General features: G+C 43.3%; 1 protein-coding gene across 13 annotated transcripts in view; it reads right to left on the reverse strand.

Annotated features, from left to right (window-relative positions):
- ZNF620 (zinc finger protein 620) overlaps positions 1-14,723 on the reverse strand; it is a 31,013-nt gene extending 16,290 nt beyond the window's left edge. For 2 of the 13 annotated variants that reach the window (XM_017848777.1, XM_017848767.1), the window contains exon 1: positions 8,068-8,142. Coding sequence is in view for 7 of the 13 variants with exons in the window: in XM_017848760.1 (XP_017704249.1) it covers positions 3,678-4,681; positions 8,068-8,181; positions 9,018-9,144; positions 14,281-14,304 (1,269 nt within the window). In the remaining 6 variants the exon portion in view is untranslated. The other 11 variants (XM_017848760.1, XM_017848770.1, XM_017848771.1 and 8 more) reach the window with 11 other exon arrangements.
- Positions 14,724-15,089: the final 366 nt, after the last annotated feature.

Consider the following 15,089-nt stretch of genomic DNA (forward strand, 5'->3'; position numbering starts at 1 on the left):
AAAATACAAAAATTAGCTGGGCATGGTGGCACAGGCCTGTAATCCCAGCTACTCAGGAGGCTAAGGCAGGATAATTGCTTGAACCTAGGAGGTGGAAGTTGCAGTGAGCAACCTCTGAAGTTGCAGATTGAGATCCTGCCACTCTGCCACTGCACTCAAGCCTGGGCAACAGAGTGAGACTCTGTAAAACAAACAAACAAACAAACAAAAAACAAAAAAATAACTATAGAACTTCTAAAAGGAAAACAGGAAAAATATCTTTGCAAATGTGGGTAAAGCAAAGATGTCTTAGATTTGACACTGAAACCATGATCCATTAAAAAAAAAAAAAACAGGCTAGGCACAGTGGCTCACGCCTGTAATTCCAGCACTTTGGGAGGTCAAGGCAAGAGGCTCACTTGGGCCCAGAAGTTCAAGACCAGCCTGTGCAACATACTGAGACCCCATCTCTGTTTTAAAATAAATAAAATAAATAAACTGATAAATCGGATTTCATGCATACTAATGTCTTCTGCTCTTTAAAAGACACTGTCATCATGTGCACCTGTAATCCCAGCTACTTGGGAGGCTGAGGTGGGAGGATCACTTGAACCTGGGAGGCAGAGGTTGCAGTAAGCCAAGATGGTGCCACTGCACTCCAGCCTGGGCAACAGAGTGAAACCCCATCTCAAAAAAGAAAAAAACAAAAAAACAAAAAACAAAAAAACACTGTTATGAGAATGAAAAGACAAACCACAGGCTAGAAGAAAATATTTAAAAATCACATATCTGAAAAAGACTTGTATCCACAATAATGACCTCTCAAAGATTGAGAAAACAAAACCCAATAAAAACATGGGCAAAAGATATGAGCAGACACTTCATCAAATAAGATATATGGAACACAAATAAGCACAATAGTCATTAGAGAAATGCAAATTAAAACCACAATGGGATAGCATTAAACAATTAGAATAGCTAAAATTTAAAAACCTGACATCAAGTGTAGGCATAGATGTATTGGAAGTACAACTGTCATACAATACAAGTGGAAATGTACAATGGCACAACCTCTTTCGTAAAACAGTTTTGAAGATTCTCAAAAAGTTAAATAGGGTATGGTGGTGCACACCTGTAGTCCCAGCTACTAAGAGTAGGACAGGAGGACTGAGGAAGGAGGATACGCTGAGCCCAGGGGTTTGAGTCCAGCCTGAACAACAAAGCAAGAACCACCCCCTCCCAACCTCTAAAAAATAAAAATGTAATAAAAATGTAAAACGTTTAATATACACAACCTACCTAATGACCTAGCTATTCCACTCCTGGTATCAAGATAAATGAAAGCATATATTCTTACAAAGATGTGGACACAAATGTTCATAGCAGCTTTATTTGTAATAGCCAAAAACTAGAAACAACCCAAATGGCCATCAACAGGTCAATGAATAAACAAATTATGGCATATCCATACAGTAGACTACTACTCAGCAATAAAAAGGAATGAACTATTGATATATATGCAACAACATGGGTGAATCTCAAAGTAATTATGCTGAGTGAAAGACACCAGACCAAAAAATAAACGAAAATTAATCCAAGTGACAGAAAGCAAGCCAGTGGTTGCCTGTGAAGGGCCAAGAGGAAGGGATTAGGGAGGGGTACAAGCAAAGTTTTGGGGTGGTGGCTGATTATTATCTTGAACTGTGATAATTGTTTCACTGGTATATTGATAAGTCAAAACTTATCAATAGGATTATAATAGGTAATTTTGTTTTTTGGAGGTGGGGTCTCACTCTGTCGCCTAGGCTGGAGTGCAGTGGCATGATCTCAGCTCATTGCAACCTCTGCCTTCCTGGTCTCCTGCCTCAGCCTCCCAAGTAGCTGGGACTACATGTGCGTGCCACCATGCCCAGCTAATTTTTTGTATTTTTAGTAGAGACAGGGTTTCAGCATGTTAGCCAGGATGGTCTTAATCTCCTGACCTCGTGATCTGCCCACCTCAGCCTCCCAAAGTGCTGAGATTACAGGCCTGAGCCACTGCGCCCGGCCAATAATAGGTAATACTTTTATTATATGCAGTCACCGTTTGAAACACTTCTACATGTATTAATGCATTTAATCCCCAACACAAACCTATGAGGTAGATTAACTGTCATCCTCATTTTACAGATAAGGAAACTAGTGCAGTTTTTGTAACTTAACCAAGGACAAACACCTGGGCTCAAAGCAAAATCTGCCTGGCTCTGTATTATTAATCACTACTTTCTGCTTCCTGCAACAGGCAAAATCAAGCTGGCTGCCAGAGGGGATGCTAAAACCTAACACATTTACATCTTCCCTCATTTCCACAGATAACAGCAATAATGGTAGGTTCTTCCATGATCATAAAAAATAACTAGATGGAGTTGCAAGAAAATGCTTCCAGCTTTGAGATCACTTGATACAGCAATGAGAAGAATAAATTTCAGACAAATGGTGCCTTGCACCTGACTCAAAGAGTATATACGTCCTGACTTTTGCAAAGGCACAGACTACAACTGTCTAGTGAAGACAAACTGAAGAGTAAGTAGGGTGGGATAGGTCTCTGAAGTTTGCACCTGACTAGGAATGTCTTCCAAGATGCATGTGGCTCCACATGGACAGGGCCCGTTTTTGAATTTAGGAGACTTCTGACATACGGACTGTAATAGGGTATCCATGTATCTGTCTTTTTATTTACTGGTTTACTTCTTGTGTAGTGTTGCAAATATAAGAAAGGATGCATGGGAAATAAAGGTTGCAGATTTAAAGGGCCTGAATTGCCTTGTACTTTGTAAGTATAAGGGCCTTATACTTATACTTTGGAGTATGGAATTGCAGGGGAAAACATTTTCCATGAGAAGTCTGAAGGCATACACATTGTCATCTGACTTTGAAGGTTGCTGCTGAAAAATCTAATGCCATTTTCATTTTTTATTTTTTTGAGAGAAAGTGTTACTCTGTCGCCCAGGGTGGAGTGCAGTGGTGTGATCTTGGCTCACTGCCACCTTTGCCTCAGAGGTTCAAGTGATTCTCCTGCCTCAGCCTCCTGAGTAGCTGGGATTACAGGCATGCACCACCACGCCTGGCTAATTTTTGTAATTTTTTTTTTTTTCAGGAGAGACAGGGTTTCACCATATTGGTCAGGCTGGTCTCGAACTCCTGACCTCGTGATCCGCCCGCCTCGGCCTCCCACAGTGCTGGGATTACAGGCATGAGCCACCGTGCCCGGCCTCACTTTAATTTCTGATCTTTTGTTTTCTCTCTCTAGAAACTTTTAGGGTCTCATTTTTTTCTCCATGATCCTCTTATTCAAATTTGGTGTTTTCATAATTCACAGCAATTTTCCTTAATGTAGGTTTCCCTTGAATCCATCCTGCTGGGCACCCAGCATATCCTTTAAATCTGGAAACTTACATTTCCTTTCATGTTTTAAGTTTGGTTTTTTTTTTTTTTTTTTTTTTTTTTTTTTTTTTTTTTTTTTTTTTTTTTCTTTTTTTTTTTGGTCTTCTCTAACCATAAAGAGACTTCATGTTGGGGAAACAGGGGTTCAAAAAACTTAAGGAAGATTTCATGATGAAAGCCAAGTGTCTACCCAGGAAGGATAGCAAGGACACTGAAAAGAGCATGAAAATAAAGAGAAAAAATGAGAGGCACCGTGGGCCTAACTATGGATAGCCCTAAGCTTGGACAGGTGTCTTCTGAGTGTGTAGTTTCTGATGCAGAATGAATCTTCCACACCAGCTGAAGGTTTTACCACACACTTTACACTCATAAGGTTTCTCGCCAGTGTGAACTCGCTGGTGCTGAATCAGGGTTATTTTCTGATTGAATGCCTTCCCACACTCCTTACATTCAAAGGGCTTCTCCCCAGTGTGAATTCGCTGATGCTGAGTCAAGGCTGTGTTGGAGCTTAGTCGTTTTCCACACTCTTTACATTCGTAAGGTTTCTCCCCAGTGTGCATTCGCTGATGGACAGTGAAACTTGAGCTACAACTGAAAGTTTTCCAACATTTGTTACATTCATAGAGCTTCTCCCCAGTGTGGAACCTCTGGTGCTGGAGGAAGACAGAGCTGCTACTGAAGGCCTTGCCACACTCCTTACATTCATAGGGCTTTTCTCCAGTGTGGATTCTCTGATGCTGAATCAAGGCTGTGTCTGAACTTAAACCTTTTCCACATTCTTTACATTTAAATGGTTTCTTTCCAGTGTGAATTATCTGATGCCGGATAAGTAATGAGTTATATCTGAAGTCTTTTCCACATTCTTTGCATTCAAAAGACTTTTCACCAGTGTGACATTTCTGATGTTGGTGGAAGTCTGCCATTTGAATGAAATATCTGCCACATTGTCCACATTCATAAGATATCTGACCACTAGGAATTGTCTGATTTGTAGTGAGCTGTGTGCTGACACTAATATTTTTTCCTAATTTCTCAAACTTCTCTCCATTCTTGACCGCATAGGCCTCATGGTACCTGGCTGAGGTATCTGTGAAATGTCTCCTCTTTGATTTTTTCTTAATTATCCAATGACCTTGGGGCTGCTCTAGGCTGCTCCCAAAGTCAAGGTGCTGGGAAACATTCCCTGGCAGCACCCCCACCATCAGTCTGAAGGACACTGTTTCTTTGGACACATGCTCCTTTGGAGTTAATCTTTCCTTCTCAGTTCTGGCCTCATCCCCTATCACAAAAAGAAAATACAAGTGTCAATCCCTGATCACACACACACACACACACACACACTATCTGTGCTGAAGAAGAAACAGAATTAAGTGGTTCTAATTTGCCCTGAGTATATGGATATTTTCTAATATGCTCACAAGATGGCTGCCTAAGATCACCACACAACAGAGCCCCACAGGGACATGAAAACTCTGAGAGGGGAGGCAAGCAAGGCCAAGAGACATTCCCATGAACAGTGTGCAAACCAGAAAACTGCAAAGACTGTTAATTAGGGCAGAAAGACTAAGAAAAGTGAATGAGGTGGATAAAGACACAAACATAGAAAAGTAACAAATAGAAATCCATAAGTGAGAGGAAGACTCCCGAGATTAGAGAAGGGGCAGGTTAGGCAGCTCAAGCACTACAACAGGTCCCACAGGCTGAGATTCCTTAAGAGATGCTTGTTAGAAGACATCATCCATGTCATAATCTTGAAAAGAGAGCTGATCTCTACCATCAAGCTGGCTCTAGTAAAGCAGCAGGCTCCCATGCAGTGGTTGAGGACGCCATGCATGGCAACCACCACAGCATCCTGAAGGAGAAAGGAAGGTTTGGAGGCTTGCCTTTAAAACCAAAGAGCAGTGGAAATGTGAAGAACTCGTCCAAGAGTGAACGTAAGTCCCAAAGAGGGCCTGGTAGTTTGTGCATTTGTTTAATACAACAGTTTGAAAAGTGAACTACTAAACTCACATGATAATAAGGGAAAACCAAAGAGAAATATTCCCTCCACTATCAAAGCCTTTTGCGGATTAAATAAAATCTTCAGCCTGCATGCATTCACAAAAAATTGTTCAGAAAATATTTTTACTTAGATGACGTAGGGTCCTGAGGTCACATCCAGAAAGGTACAACTTAAACTCAAGACTTGGGAGTGGATCAGTAATGGGCATTCTCTGCAGAAGAGCACAGAAAATTTTCACAGGCAGAGGAGGGGTAAAGCAGAATAAGAAAGAATAAAAAATATACTATGTTTTATTTATTTATTTACTTTTGAGATAGAGTCTCGCTGTGTCACGCAGGTTGGAGTGCGGTGGCGCAATCTTGGCTCACTGCAACCTCTACCTCCTGGGTTCAAGTGATTCTCATGCCTCAGCCTCCCCAGTAGCTGGTACTACAGGTGCACACCACCACACCCAGCTAATTTTTGATGGTATTTTTTTTTTTTTTTTTTTGAGACAGAGTCTCGCTCTGTCACTCAGGCTGGTGTAGGGTCCAGCCTTACTGGGCCTGTGGGTTTTTCTCCTCATGTGTGGAGACAAGAGATTGTAGAAATAAAGGCACAAGACAAAGAAAAAGAAGAAAAGACAGCTGGGCCCAGGAGACCACTACCACCAAGATGCGGAGACCGGCCCTAAATGCCTGGCCATGCTATTTATTGTGTACGAGGCAAAGGGGCAGGGTATGGAGTGAGAGTCATCTCCAATGATAGGTAAGGTCACGCGAGTCATGTGTCCACCGGACAGGGGGCCCTTCCCTATTTGGTAGTCGAGGCAGAGAGAGAGAGAGGGGACAGCTTATGTCATTATTTCTTCTGTGCATTTCAAAGGCTTTAGTACTGTCACTAATTCTGCTACTGCTATCTAGAAGGCGAAGCCAGGTGTACAGGGCGGAACATGACAGTGGACCAGGAGCGTGACCACTGAAGCACAGCATCACAGGGAGACGATTAGGCCTCCGGATGGCTGCAGGCGGGCCTGATTGATGTCAGGCCTTCCACAAGAGGTGATGGAGCAGAGTCTTCTCTAACTCCCCCAGGGAAAGGGACACTCCCTTTCCCAGTCTGCTAAGTAACGGGTGCCTTCCCAGGCACTGGTGCTACCGCTAGACCAAGAAGCCCTCTAGTTGCCCTGTCTGGGCGTGACAGAGGGCTCACACTCTTGTCTTCTGGTCACTTCTCACCATGTCCCTTCAGCTCCTATCTCTATGGCCTGGTTTTTCCTAGGTTATAATCACAGAACAAAGATTATTATAATATCGGAATAAAGAGTAATGCTACAAACTAACGATTAATAATATTAATATACAATCATATATATAATCTATTTCTAGTATAACTATTCTTACACTTTTCTTTATTATATATTTTCTTTATTATACTGGAACAGCTTGTGCCCTCGGTCTCTTGCCTTGGCACCTGGTTGGCTTGCTGCCCACAGGCTGGAGTGCAGTGGTGCAATCTCAGCTCACTGCAACCTCCACCCCTAGGTTCAACCGATTCTCCCGCCTCAGCCTCCTAAGTAGCTAGGATTACAGGCACGTGCTACCACATCCATGCTAACATTTTGTATTTTTAGTAGAAATGAAGTTTCACCATGTTGGCCAGGCTAGGCTGGTCTTGTGAACTCCTGACCTCAGGTGAGTCGCCACCCACGCTCAGGCCCTCCCAGAAGTGGCTGGGATTACAGGCATAAGCCACCAGGCCTGGCTATATAGTATAATAGTACGTATACTACGGCACAGGCACAGCGGGCCCAAAATATATAACCTACTACACGTACTATATAGGGGCTTAACTCGTTCCTTTTTTTTTTTGTGTTTTATTTTAGAGACGGGGTTTCGCCATGTCTGGTAAGTAAGGTCCTTGACACGTCCTGCGCCCTCAAGTGATCCACCTGCCTTCCGAGCGCGGTTCCCAAGAGTGGCTGACGCATTCACACGGTATCGGAGACCATCATGCCCAGCCTATTGTTAATTCTTATATCAATAACCATCAAAATGAGGAAGTTAATCACCTTTAATTTACAATAAATTTTGCTCCAGAAATTTTTTTAAGTATCTGTGGGGGAAAGATGAAATAAGAATCAAAGGATATTGGTGACTGTTGAGGCTGGATGAAGGATACATGGAGTGCATTATGCTGGTGTTTGCGTATATTTGAAAATTTCTATTATAAAATAAACTTTTATTATTTAAATCAGTGCTTAAACAATGTAGCCTGTGATATGCAGATGGCCAGCAATGTTGCCAGAAGCCTATTTTCCTCCAAAGGTGGCTGACATTCTCATCTTTGCAAAAACAAACTGGCAGAAAAATAAAATGGTTTCATATGACAGAGAAGAAATGAGCTGGTTTAAGTGCTGCCCAATCAGACAGTCTCCCTTGGCAGGTTGTGAGAAGAGGCAAAGATGAATACGCAAAGAAATCTTACAGTCATTCCTGTCTTAAAAGAGACAGGCCCTTCCCCAGTTGAGGTAGGTTACCACCACGAACTAAGAGAATCACATGTAATCATTCCACAGGAACAAAAACAGTCTCCCAAGAGAAGGAACACTTCTTGCGCAATGAAATGTGAAAACAAGAAAGCAAGTCAAGCCAAAAAGACATCTAGTGGGTTCTCATGCTCACCTGGACAGATACCTCTGAGAGCCTCCCTGCCCATAGGTTCCCAGGGATCGAGGCCCCATGGCAGTTCCCCTTGCTCCAGCTGGGAGACCAGAACAGGCGTGGTGAATGGAAATGCTGCCCAGGGAGAAAGAAACAGGAAAAGGTAAGGGGAATCAGGAACCAGGGTCCTCTTGTAGTCCCCCTTTATCTTTATCTGCTGAGCCAGGTAGTGAGAGACGAGGTGAATCAGGGAGAAACTTAATCTATGCTGCTGGAGGACAGCAATTTCCCACAAAGCGGCACAGAGTCCCAGAATAATCCCACGCTCACATAAGGGAATCTCAAGTTTTCTTCAGAGAACTTGGAAGACACAAGGGGCTTTGCTGTGCTACCAAGAGCTCCTTTCCCTCCCATGTTTTGGGTACAGTCCCTTCTAGGGTTGGAGAGACAGCTGATTTCAAAACCTGGGAACACAGGGCTCTCTCCACCCAGAAACCTCCAGACAGCTCAGCCTTCAGGGCAACAGGGAGTTATTAGAAACCCCACAAAGTTCTAGGGCCAGAAGTGGTGGCTCACGCATGTAATCCCAGCACTTTGGGAGGCTAAGGCAGGAGGATCGCTTGAGGCCAGGAGTTCGAGACCAGCCTAGCCAACATGGTGAAACCCCATCTCTACTAAAAATATAATAATTAGCCTGGTGTGGTGGCACCCACCTGCAATCCCAGCTACTTGGGAGGCTGAGGCAGGAGAACCACTTGAACCTGGGAGGTGGAGGTTGCAGTGAGCCGAGATCGCGTCACTGCACTCCAGCCTGGGCAACAGAGACTGTTGTCTCAAAAAAAAAAAAAAAAAAGAAAAGAAAGAAAGAAAAGAAAAAAAGAAAAAAAAGAAACCCTAAAAAATTCTAAGGAATAAAGAAGCCAGGATGCTCAAAGGGCAGAGGCCAAAAACAAGAAGAAGAGATGTCTTACCCAGGGAAGCCACATTTGCATAATTCTCCAGCATCACCTCCCTGTACAGGGCCCTCTGCACAGAGTCCAGGCTGGCCCATTCATTCTGGGTGAAGTACACAGCCACATCCTCAAAGGTCACTGGTTCCTAAAACAACAGGTTCCTGCTCAAACCCTGCATGAGGGCAGAGGACCAGGCTAAGTAGTGGGGCAGAGACCTACTGGGTCTAGTGGTATTGCCAAGGACAGTTATCCAGCACTCCACCAGAGGCCAGCCCTCAGCCATCTTTGCCCACACCAACAAGGGAGTCCAAGGGTCACTGCACCCCTTTGTGGTCATCCCCAGCAAACAGTTCTATTTTCATCTGCTGATCTCTGCTTGTCTCCACTGTGCCCTGCTCTGTGTGCCCATCTGTTCCTCTGGGCTCCTTTCCCCAGTGTGGGTTTTGTGTGCACATGCACAGGGGACATCTGTATAAACACAGTGAATAATACTTTTGTACTGATCTCCACTCTCTCCCTAACCCTACTGAAGTGATAGTAACATAATAGCCCAAGAAAAGAGTCAAAGCAGGCCAGGCACAGTGGCTCATGCCTGTAATCCTAGCACTTTGGGAGGCCGAGGCGGGTGGATGGCTTGAGACCAGCCTGGCCATGTGGCCAGTAGGGTGAAACCCTGTCTCTACAAAAGATACAAAAATTTGCCAGGTGTGGTGGCGCCTGCCTGTAGTCCCAGCTACCTGGGAGGCTGAGATGGGAGGATCACCTGAGCTTGGGGAGGTCGAGGCTGCAGTGAGCTGTGTTTGCACCACTGTATGCCAGCCTGGGTGACACAGTGAGACCCTGTCTCAAAAAAAAAAAAAAAAAGAGAGAGAGAGAGAGGAGTCAAAGCCAGCTAGAGGCATAAACAGAATTTTAGAAGGCAGAGAAAGAATGAATGATAACGACTAGAAAAGCAGACAAAGATGAAACTCAACTTCCGGCAGAAGGGGAAGCAAACAAAAAGGGGCCCAATTCAAACCACAGAACTAAGGATGAGCTAAGGATTTTGTAAATGTGCACTGTTGTGTATAACTTGGTAAAATATTCTATCTCCTTAAAAGCAACATAGAGAAGGAAGGACCAACAAAGTATTTAGGACAATGAATGAAAAATATCTACACATAGGCATGTAACTGAGAAGTCTCAGAAAAAGGAGAGATCCTACAGGCTTTCAGAAAAGGAAAAACAATACACACATGAAGACTGGGAAGTCAAGATGGCAACAGACTAAACAGCAAAAGTAAAAGGGTAATGTTTTTTAAAATGCAGGCCAGGTGCAGTGGCTCACGCCTGTAATCCCAGCCCCTTGGGAGGCCAAGGCGGGAAGACTGCTTCAGCTCAGAAGTTTGAGACCAGCCTGGGCAACATGGTGAAACTCCGTCTCTACAAAATACACAAAAATTAGCCATGCAAGGTGATGCTCCCAGCTACTCGGGAGACTGAGGTGGGAGGATCACCTGAGCCTAGGGGAGGTCGAGGCTGCAGTGAGCCATGATTGTGCTACTGTACTCTGGCCTGGGTGACAGTGGGACTGTCTCTAAAAAAAAATGCTAAGGGAAAACTTCCAGTTCTTATCTAGGTGGAATCATGGGGGCTGGATTTTGCCTCCTGCCTGACACAAAATAACCGGACAAATTATATAAAAATAATTTTCAAGATATCATGCAAAAAACGACAACAGTCCCTGAGAAACAGGAAAAAAAAAAAAGAGGTGAGCCCTGTAACTCCCTAAGCTACTACCCTGAGGAGTTTCCAGGCTGCAACACAGGAAGAGGGAACTGAGGCAGAACCTGGCATATTACCTTGTAGAGTCTGAAGAGACCAAGGCAGCTAGAGTTTGTAGGACAGAATGCTAGCGAGGAGAGGGCTGCATAGAGATGGAATCTCAATTATCAGAGTATTCAACAAAACACAGATCAGTACATGGATGTGGGAAAACTAACCAAGGCCAAAGAAAGGATCATTTGGAAAGACTGAAAAGAACAATGCCTGATATTTACACACCATTAATCCTATGGAAAATGGAAAAAAAAAAAAAAAAAAAAAAGAGCCAGGCACGGTGGCTCATGCATGTAATCCCAGCACTTTGAGAAGCTGAGGTGGGCAGATCACTTGAGGCCAGGAGTTCTAAACCAGCCTGGCCCACGTGATGAAACCCCATGTCTACTAAAAATACAAAAAATTTGCTGGGCATGGTGGTGTGTGCCTATGATCCCAGCTACGTGGGAGGCTGGGGCACAAGAATTGCTTGAACCCAGGAAGCAGAAATTGCAATAAGCCGAGATCATACCATTGCACTCCAGCCTGGGTGACAGAGTGACTCTGTCTCAAACAAAAGAAAAAAAAAAGAAAATAGAAAAAGAGGATAAAGGGAAATGAAGAACAGTTGGGACCATTAGAAAACAAGTAGAAAAATGATAGGCCCAACTCTAGCCATATCAATAATGGTATCAAATGTAAATAATCTAAACATCCCAAAAGGCAAACATTGTCATATTGGATTTTTAAAAAAATAAGAACCTACTATCTGTCACCTTCAATAAATGTACATTAAATATAAAGACAGGCATAAATTAAAATCAAAATAATAGACATACCAATAACAGATATACCAAAATAATAGATATATCAAAATAATAGATATACCAAAATAAAACATATACCATGACAACATTAGTCAAAGAAAACTGTAAGGCCAGGCATGGTGGCTCATGCCTGTAATCCCAGCACTTTGGGAGGTGGAGGCGGGAGGATGGCTTGCATCTAGGAGTTTGAGACGAGCCTGGGCAACCTTGTCTCTAGGAAAAAGAAGTTAGCTAAGCACAGTGGTCCGTACCTGTAGTCTCAACTCCTTGGGAGGATCACTTAAGCCTGGGAGGTCGAGGCTGCAGTGAGCTGTGATTGCACCACTGCACTCAGCCTGGGAGACAGAGTAAAACTGTCTCAAAAGAAAAAAAAAAAAAAAAAGCTGTAGTGGCCAAATTCATATAAGACAATGTAGATAGGTAGACAGTCCATATTCTGTGCCATAAAAGAGAGCTCAATAAAATCAAAATGATTCAAGTCATACAAAGTATGTTTTCTGACTGTAATGCAATTAAATCTGATATAACAGAAAGACTCCTGGAAAATCCCCAAATATTTGGAAAGTCAGTAACACACTTCCATAAGAGAATGTACAAAGTACTCTAAACTGAATAAAAATGAAAACACCATGTACTAGAATTTGCAGGATAATGCCAAAGCAGTACTTGGGAGGAAATTTATAGCACTAAATGCCTATTTTACAAAACAAAAAAGAAGAAAGATCTCAAATCTGTGACTTCAGCTTCCCCCTTAAAACTAAAAAAACAGCAAATTTAACACAAAATAGGTGTAAAAAATACATTAAAGATCAAAGTGAAAACTAATGACATAAAACAGAAAAGTAATGAAACCAGAAGCTAGTTCTTAATTTTTCTTAAGGAAAAATTAATAAAATGTATAAACCTCTAGCCAGAGTGCCAGAAAAAAAGACAGAATACACAAATCACTAATATTAGTAATAAAAGAAGTGACATCACTGCAGATAATAAAAGATACGGACATATTATGAACAACTTTATGTGAATAATTTCTACAACTTAGATAAAATAGATAAGTTCCTTGAAAGGCACAAGTTACCAAAACTCATTTAAGCTGCGCATAGTGATGCATGCCTGTAGTCCCAGGTACCTGGGAGGCTGAGTGGGGAGGATCACTTGAGCCCAATTTGAGGTCAGCCTGGGCAACATAGAGAAAAACGTGTCAAAAAATAAAATAAAGAAATAAAGAAATAAAAAGAGACGGATAACCAGAGTAGCCCCTATATCTACCAAAGGACTCAAAAATCTTATCAGAAAGAAAATTCCATGCCTATATACCTTCACTGATGAATTCTACCAAATATTTAAAGAAGAAATGCAATCAACTCTACATAAATCATTCCAAAATATTAAAGAGGAGGGAGTATTTCTCATTCTATGGAACAAAGATGTCACAAGAAAACTGCAAATCAATACCTCATAAACATAGACACAGAAATTTTAACAAATTAAATTCAATATATAGTACTAATAAAAGAATAATACATCATGACGAAGTCGGTTTTATCCCAACGCAGAGTTGGTTTAATATTTGAAAGAAAAATAATGTAATGTAATTCACCACATTAACGAACTAAGAGAGGCTGGGCACGGTGGCTCACACCTGTAATCCCAGCACTTTGGGAAGCCAAGACGGGGGAATCACGAGGTCAAGCGATTGAGACCATCCTGGCCAACATGGTGAAACCTGGTCTCTACCAAAAATACAAAAATCAGCTGGGTGTGGTGGCGCGTGCTTGTAGTCCCTGCTACTCAGGAGGCTGAGGCAGGAGAATCGCTTGAACCCCGGAGGTGGAGGTTGCAGTGAGCCAAGATCGCGCCACTGCACTCCAGTCTATCGGTAGAGCGAGACTCCGTCTCTAAATAAATAAATAAATAAATAAATAAATAAATAAATAAAGAGAAAAACCATACGATCATCTAAATAGACACAGAAAAAGCATTTGTCAAAATCCAACAGCCATTCCTATAAAAACTCTCACCAAAGTAGGAATTGAAGAGAATGCCTGATAAAGGGCATTTACAAAACAAAACAAAAAAGCAAGAAACCTACAGTGAACACCAGTCTTCAGTGTGAAAGACTGAATGCTTTCACACCTTAAAAGCATAAATAAGACAAAGATATCTGCTCTCACCACTTCTGTTCAATATTGAAATAATGTTTCTAGCCAGTACAGTGAGGCAAGACAAAATAAAATAAAAGGCATCCAGACTGGAAAGAAAGGAGTAAAACTATCTTTACTTATAGATGACCTATGTAGAAAATACAATGGAATCTACAAAACAGTTACTAGAATTGCTATACTGGAGAAGCAAATACTTCTCCAAGCCTGCGGATTGGGGTGAAGGGGGTCTTTACTGGATGTAATAATGCAGATTTCCACATTTCAGAATTTTTAGTTTTAAGCTGGCTTCAACTGCCAAATCCCAACCAATCCCCCCACACTCAATAGTTTTCTAGTCTTAAATTGGGCATTCTTACCTCTCCATCCCTCTCATAGTGACAGATGCACAATGGAAGCCACTAGCCTACACAATTCAAGATCTGAATGCAGAGGTGACACCTGCTCTCTCTTGACATCAAAACGGTGAGAGGGAGGGAGAGGATGCTCACTCACCTGGCGCCAAGCGGTCTGGAGCATGGCTGGCGTCCCAGCTTCACACACTGCCTCGGAGTTCGGAGAAGTGAAACTGAAGAGAAAATAAAGAAGCACGGGTGAGACTAATGCTGCCTCGCACCCCGCAAATGCCCTCTGTGCGACTTGGGCTCCGCTCCGTTCAGCTACCCCCTCCCTCACCCCAAACAGCAAAGGGGTTGGAAAACCAGGCAGAACAAGCCCCAGGGAAACCAATTAGTCACCCGGACCGCGAACCTCTTCCGCTCGGACCGCTAACCCCGCGCGGCGCAGGCGCAGATAAAGCGTGGAAATACCACCTGCAGCCGACACCGAGAGAAGCGTGGGACCCTCCGCCGGAAGTGCGTTTTCCATGCGCCTCCTCTCTAGGAACCTGGGAAGTTGCCAGTCTCTGTGGTTCCCTACCCCAGCCGCCATCGCCAGTGTCCCTACTGCCTGAGACAACACGGGCCCGAGCGGGCGGCCCCAGGCGGGGGTCCTGCAGCGCCCACACCTGGTAGCTCCTTCGGGGCATGACATCCAGCCAGCTCAGGCCACAGAATGGTTACTATCCTGGGTATTATTCATGGTTATCTGGCATTTGCCACTGTGGGTGTCCTTCCAGATAATGAAGGGACCATCGCTCCCTCCACATGCGCCAAAGCTGTCTAGATTGTGTGGGTGCGCTGCAGTGGGAAAAGTGGGCGTGGGGAAAGTCGGGCCCATCACTCAGAAGGCCGAATGTGTATGGACTACGTCGGTCCAGAAACCCAGCTGCACCGCTTACTAATTGTATGACTGCAGCAAGTTTC

This window comes from Rhinopithecus bieti, unplaced genomic scaffold, assembly GCF_001698545.2.
Source record: "Rhinopithecus bieti isolate Rb0 unplaced genomic scaffold, ASM169854v2 scaffold_31446, whole genome shotgun sequence".
Taxonomy (NCBI): Eukaryota; Metazoa; Chordata; class Mammalia; order Primates; family Cercopithecidae; genus Rhinopithecus; species Rhinopithecus bieti.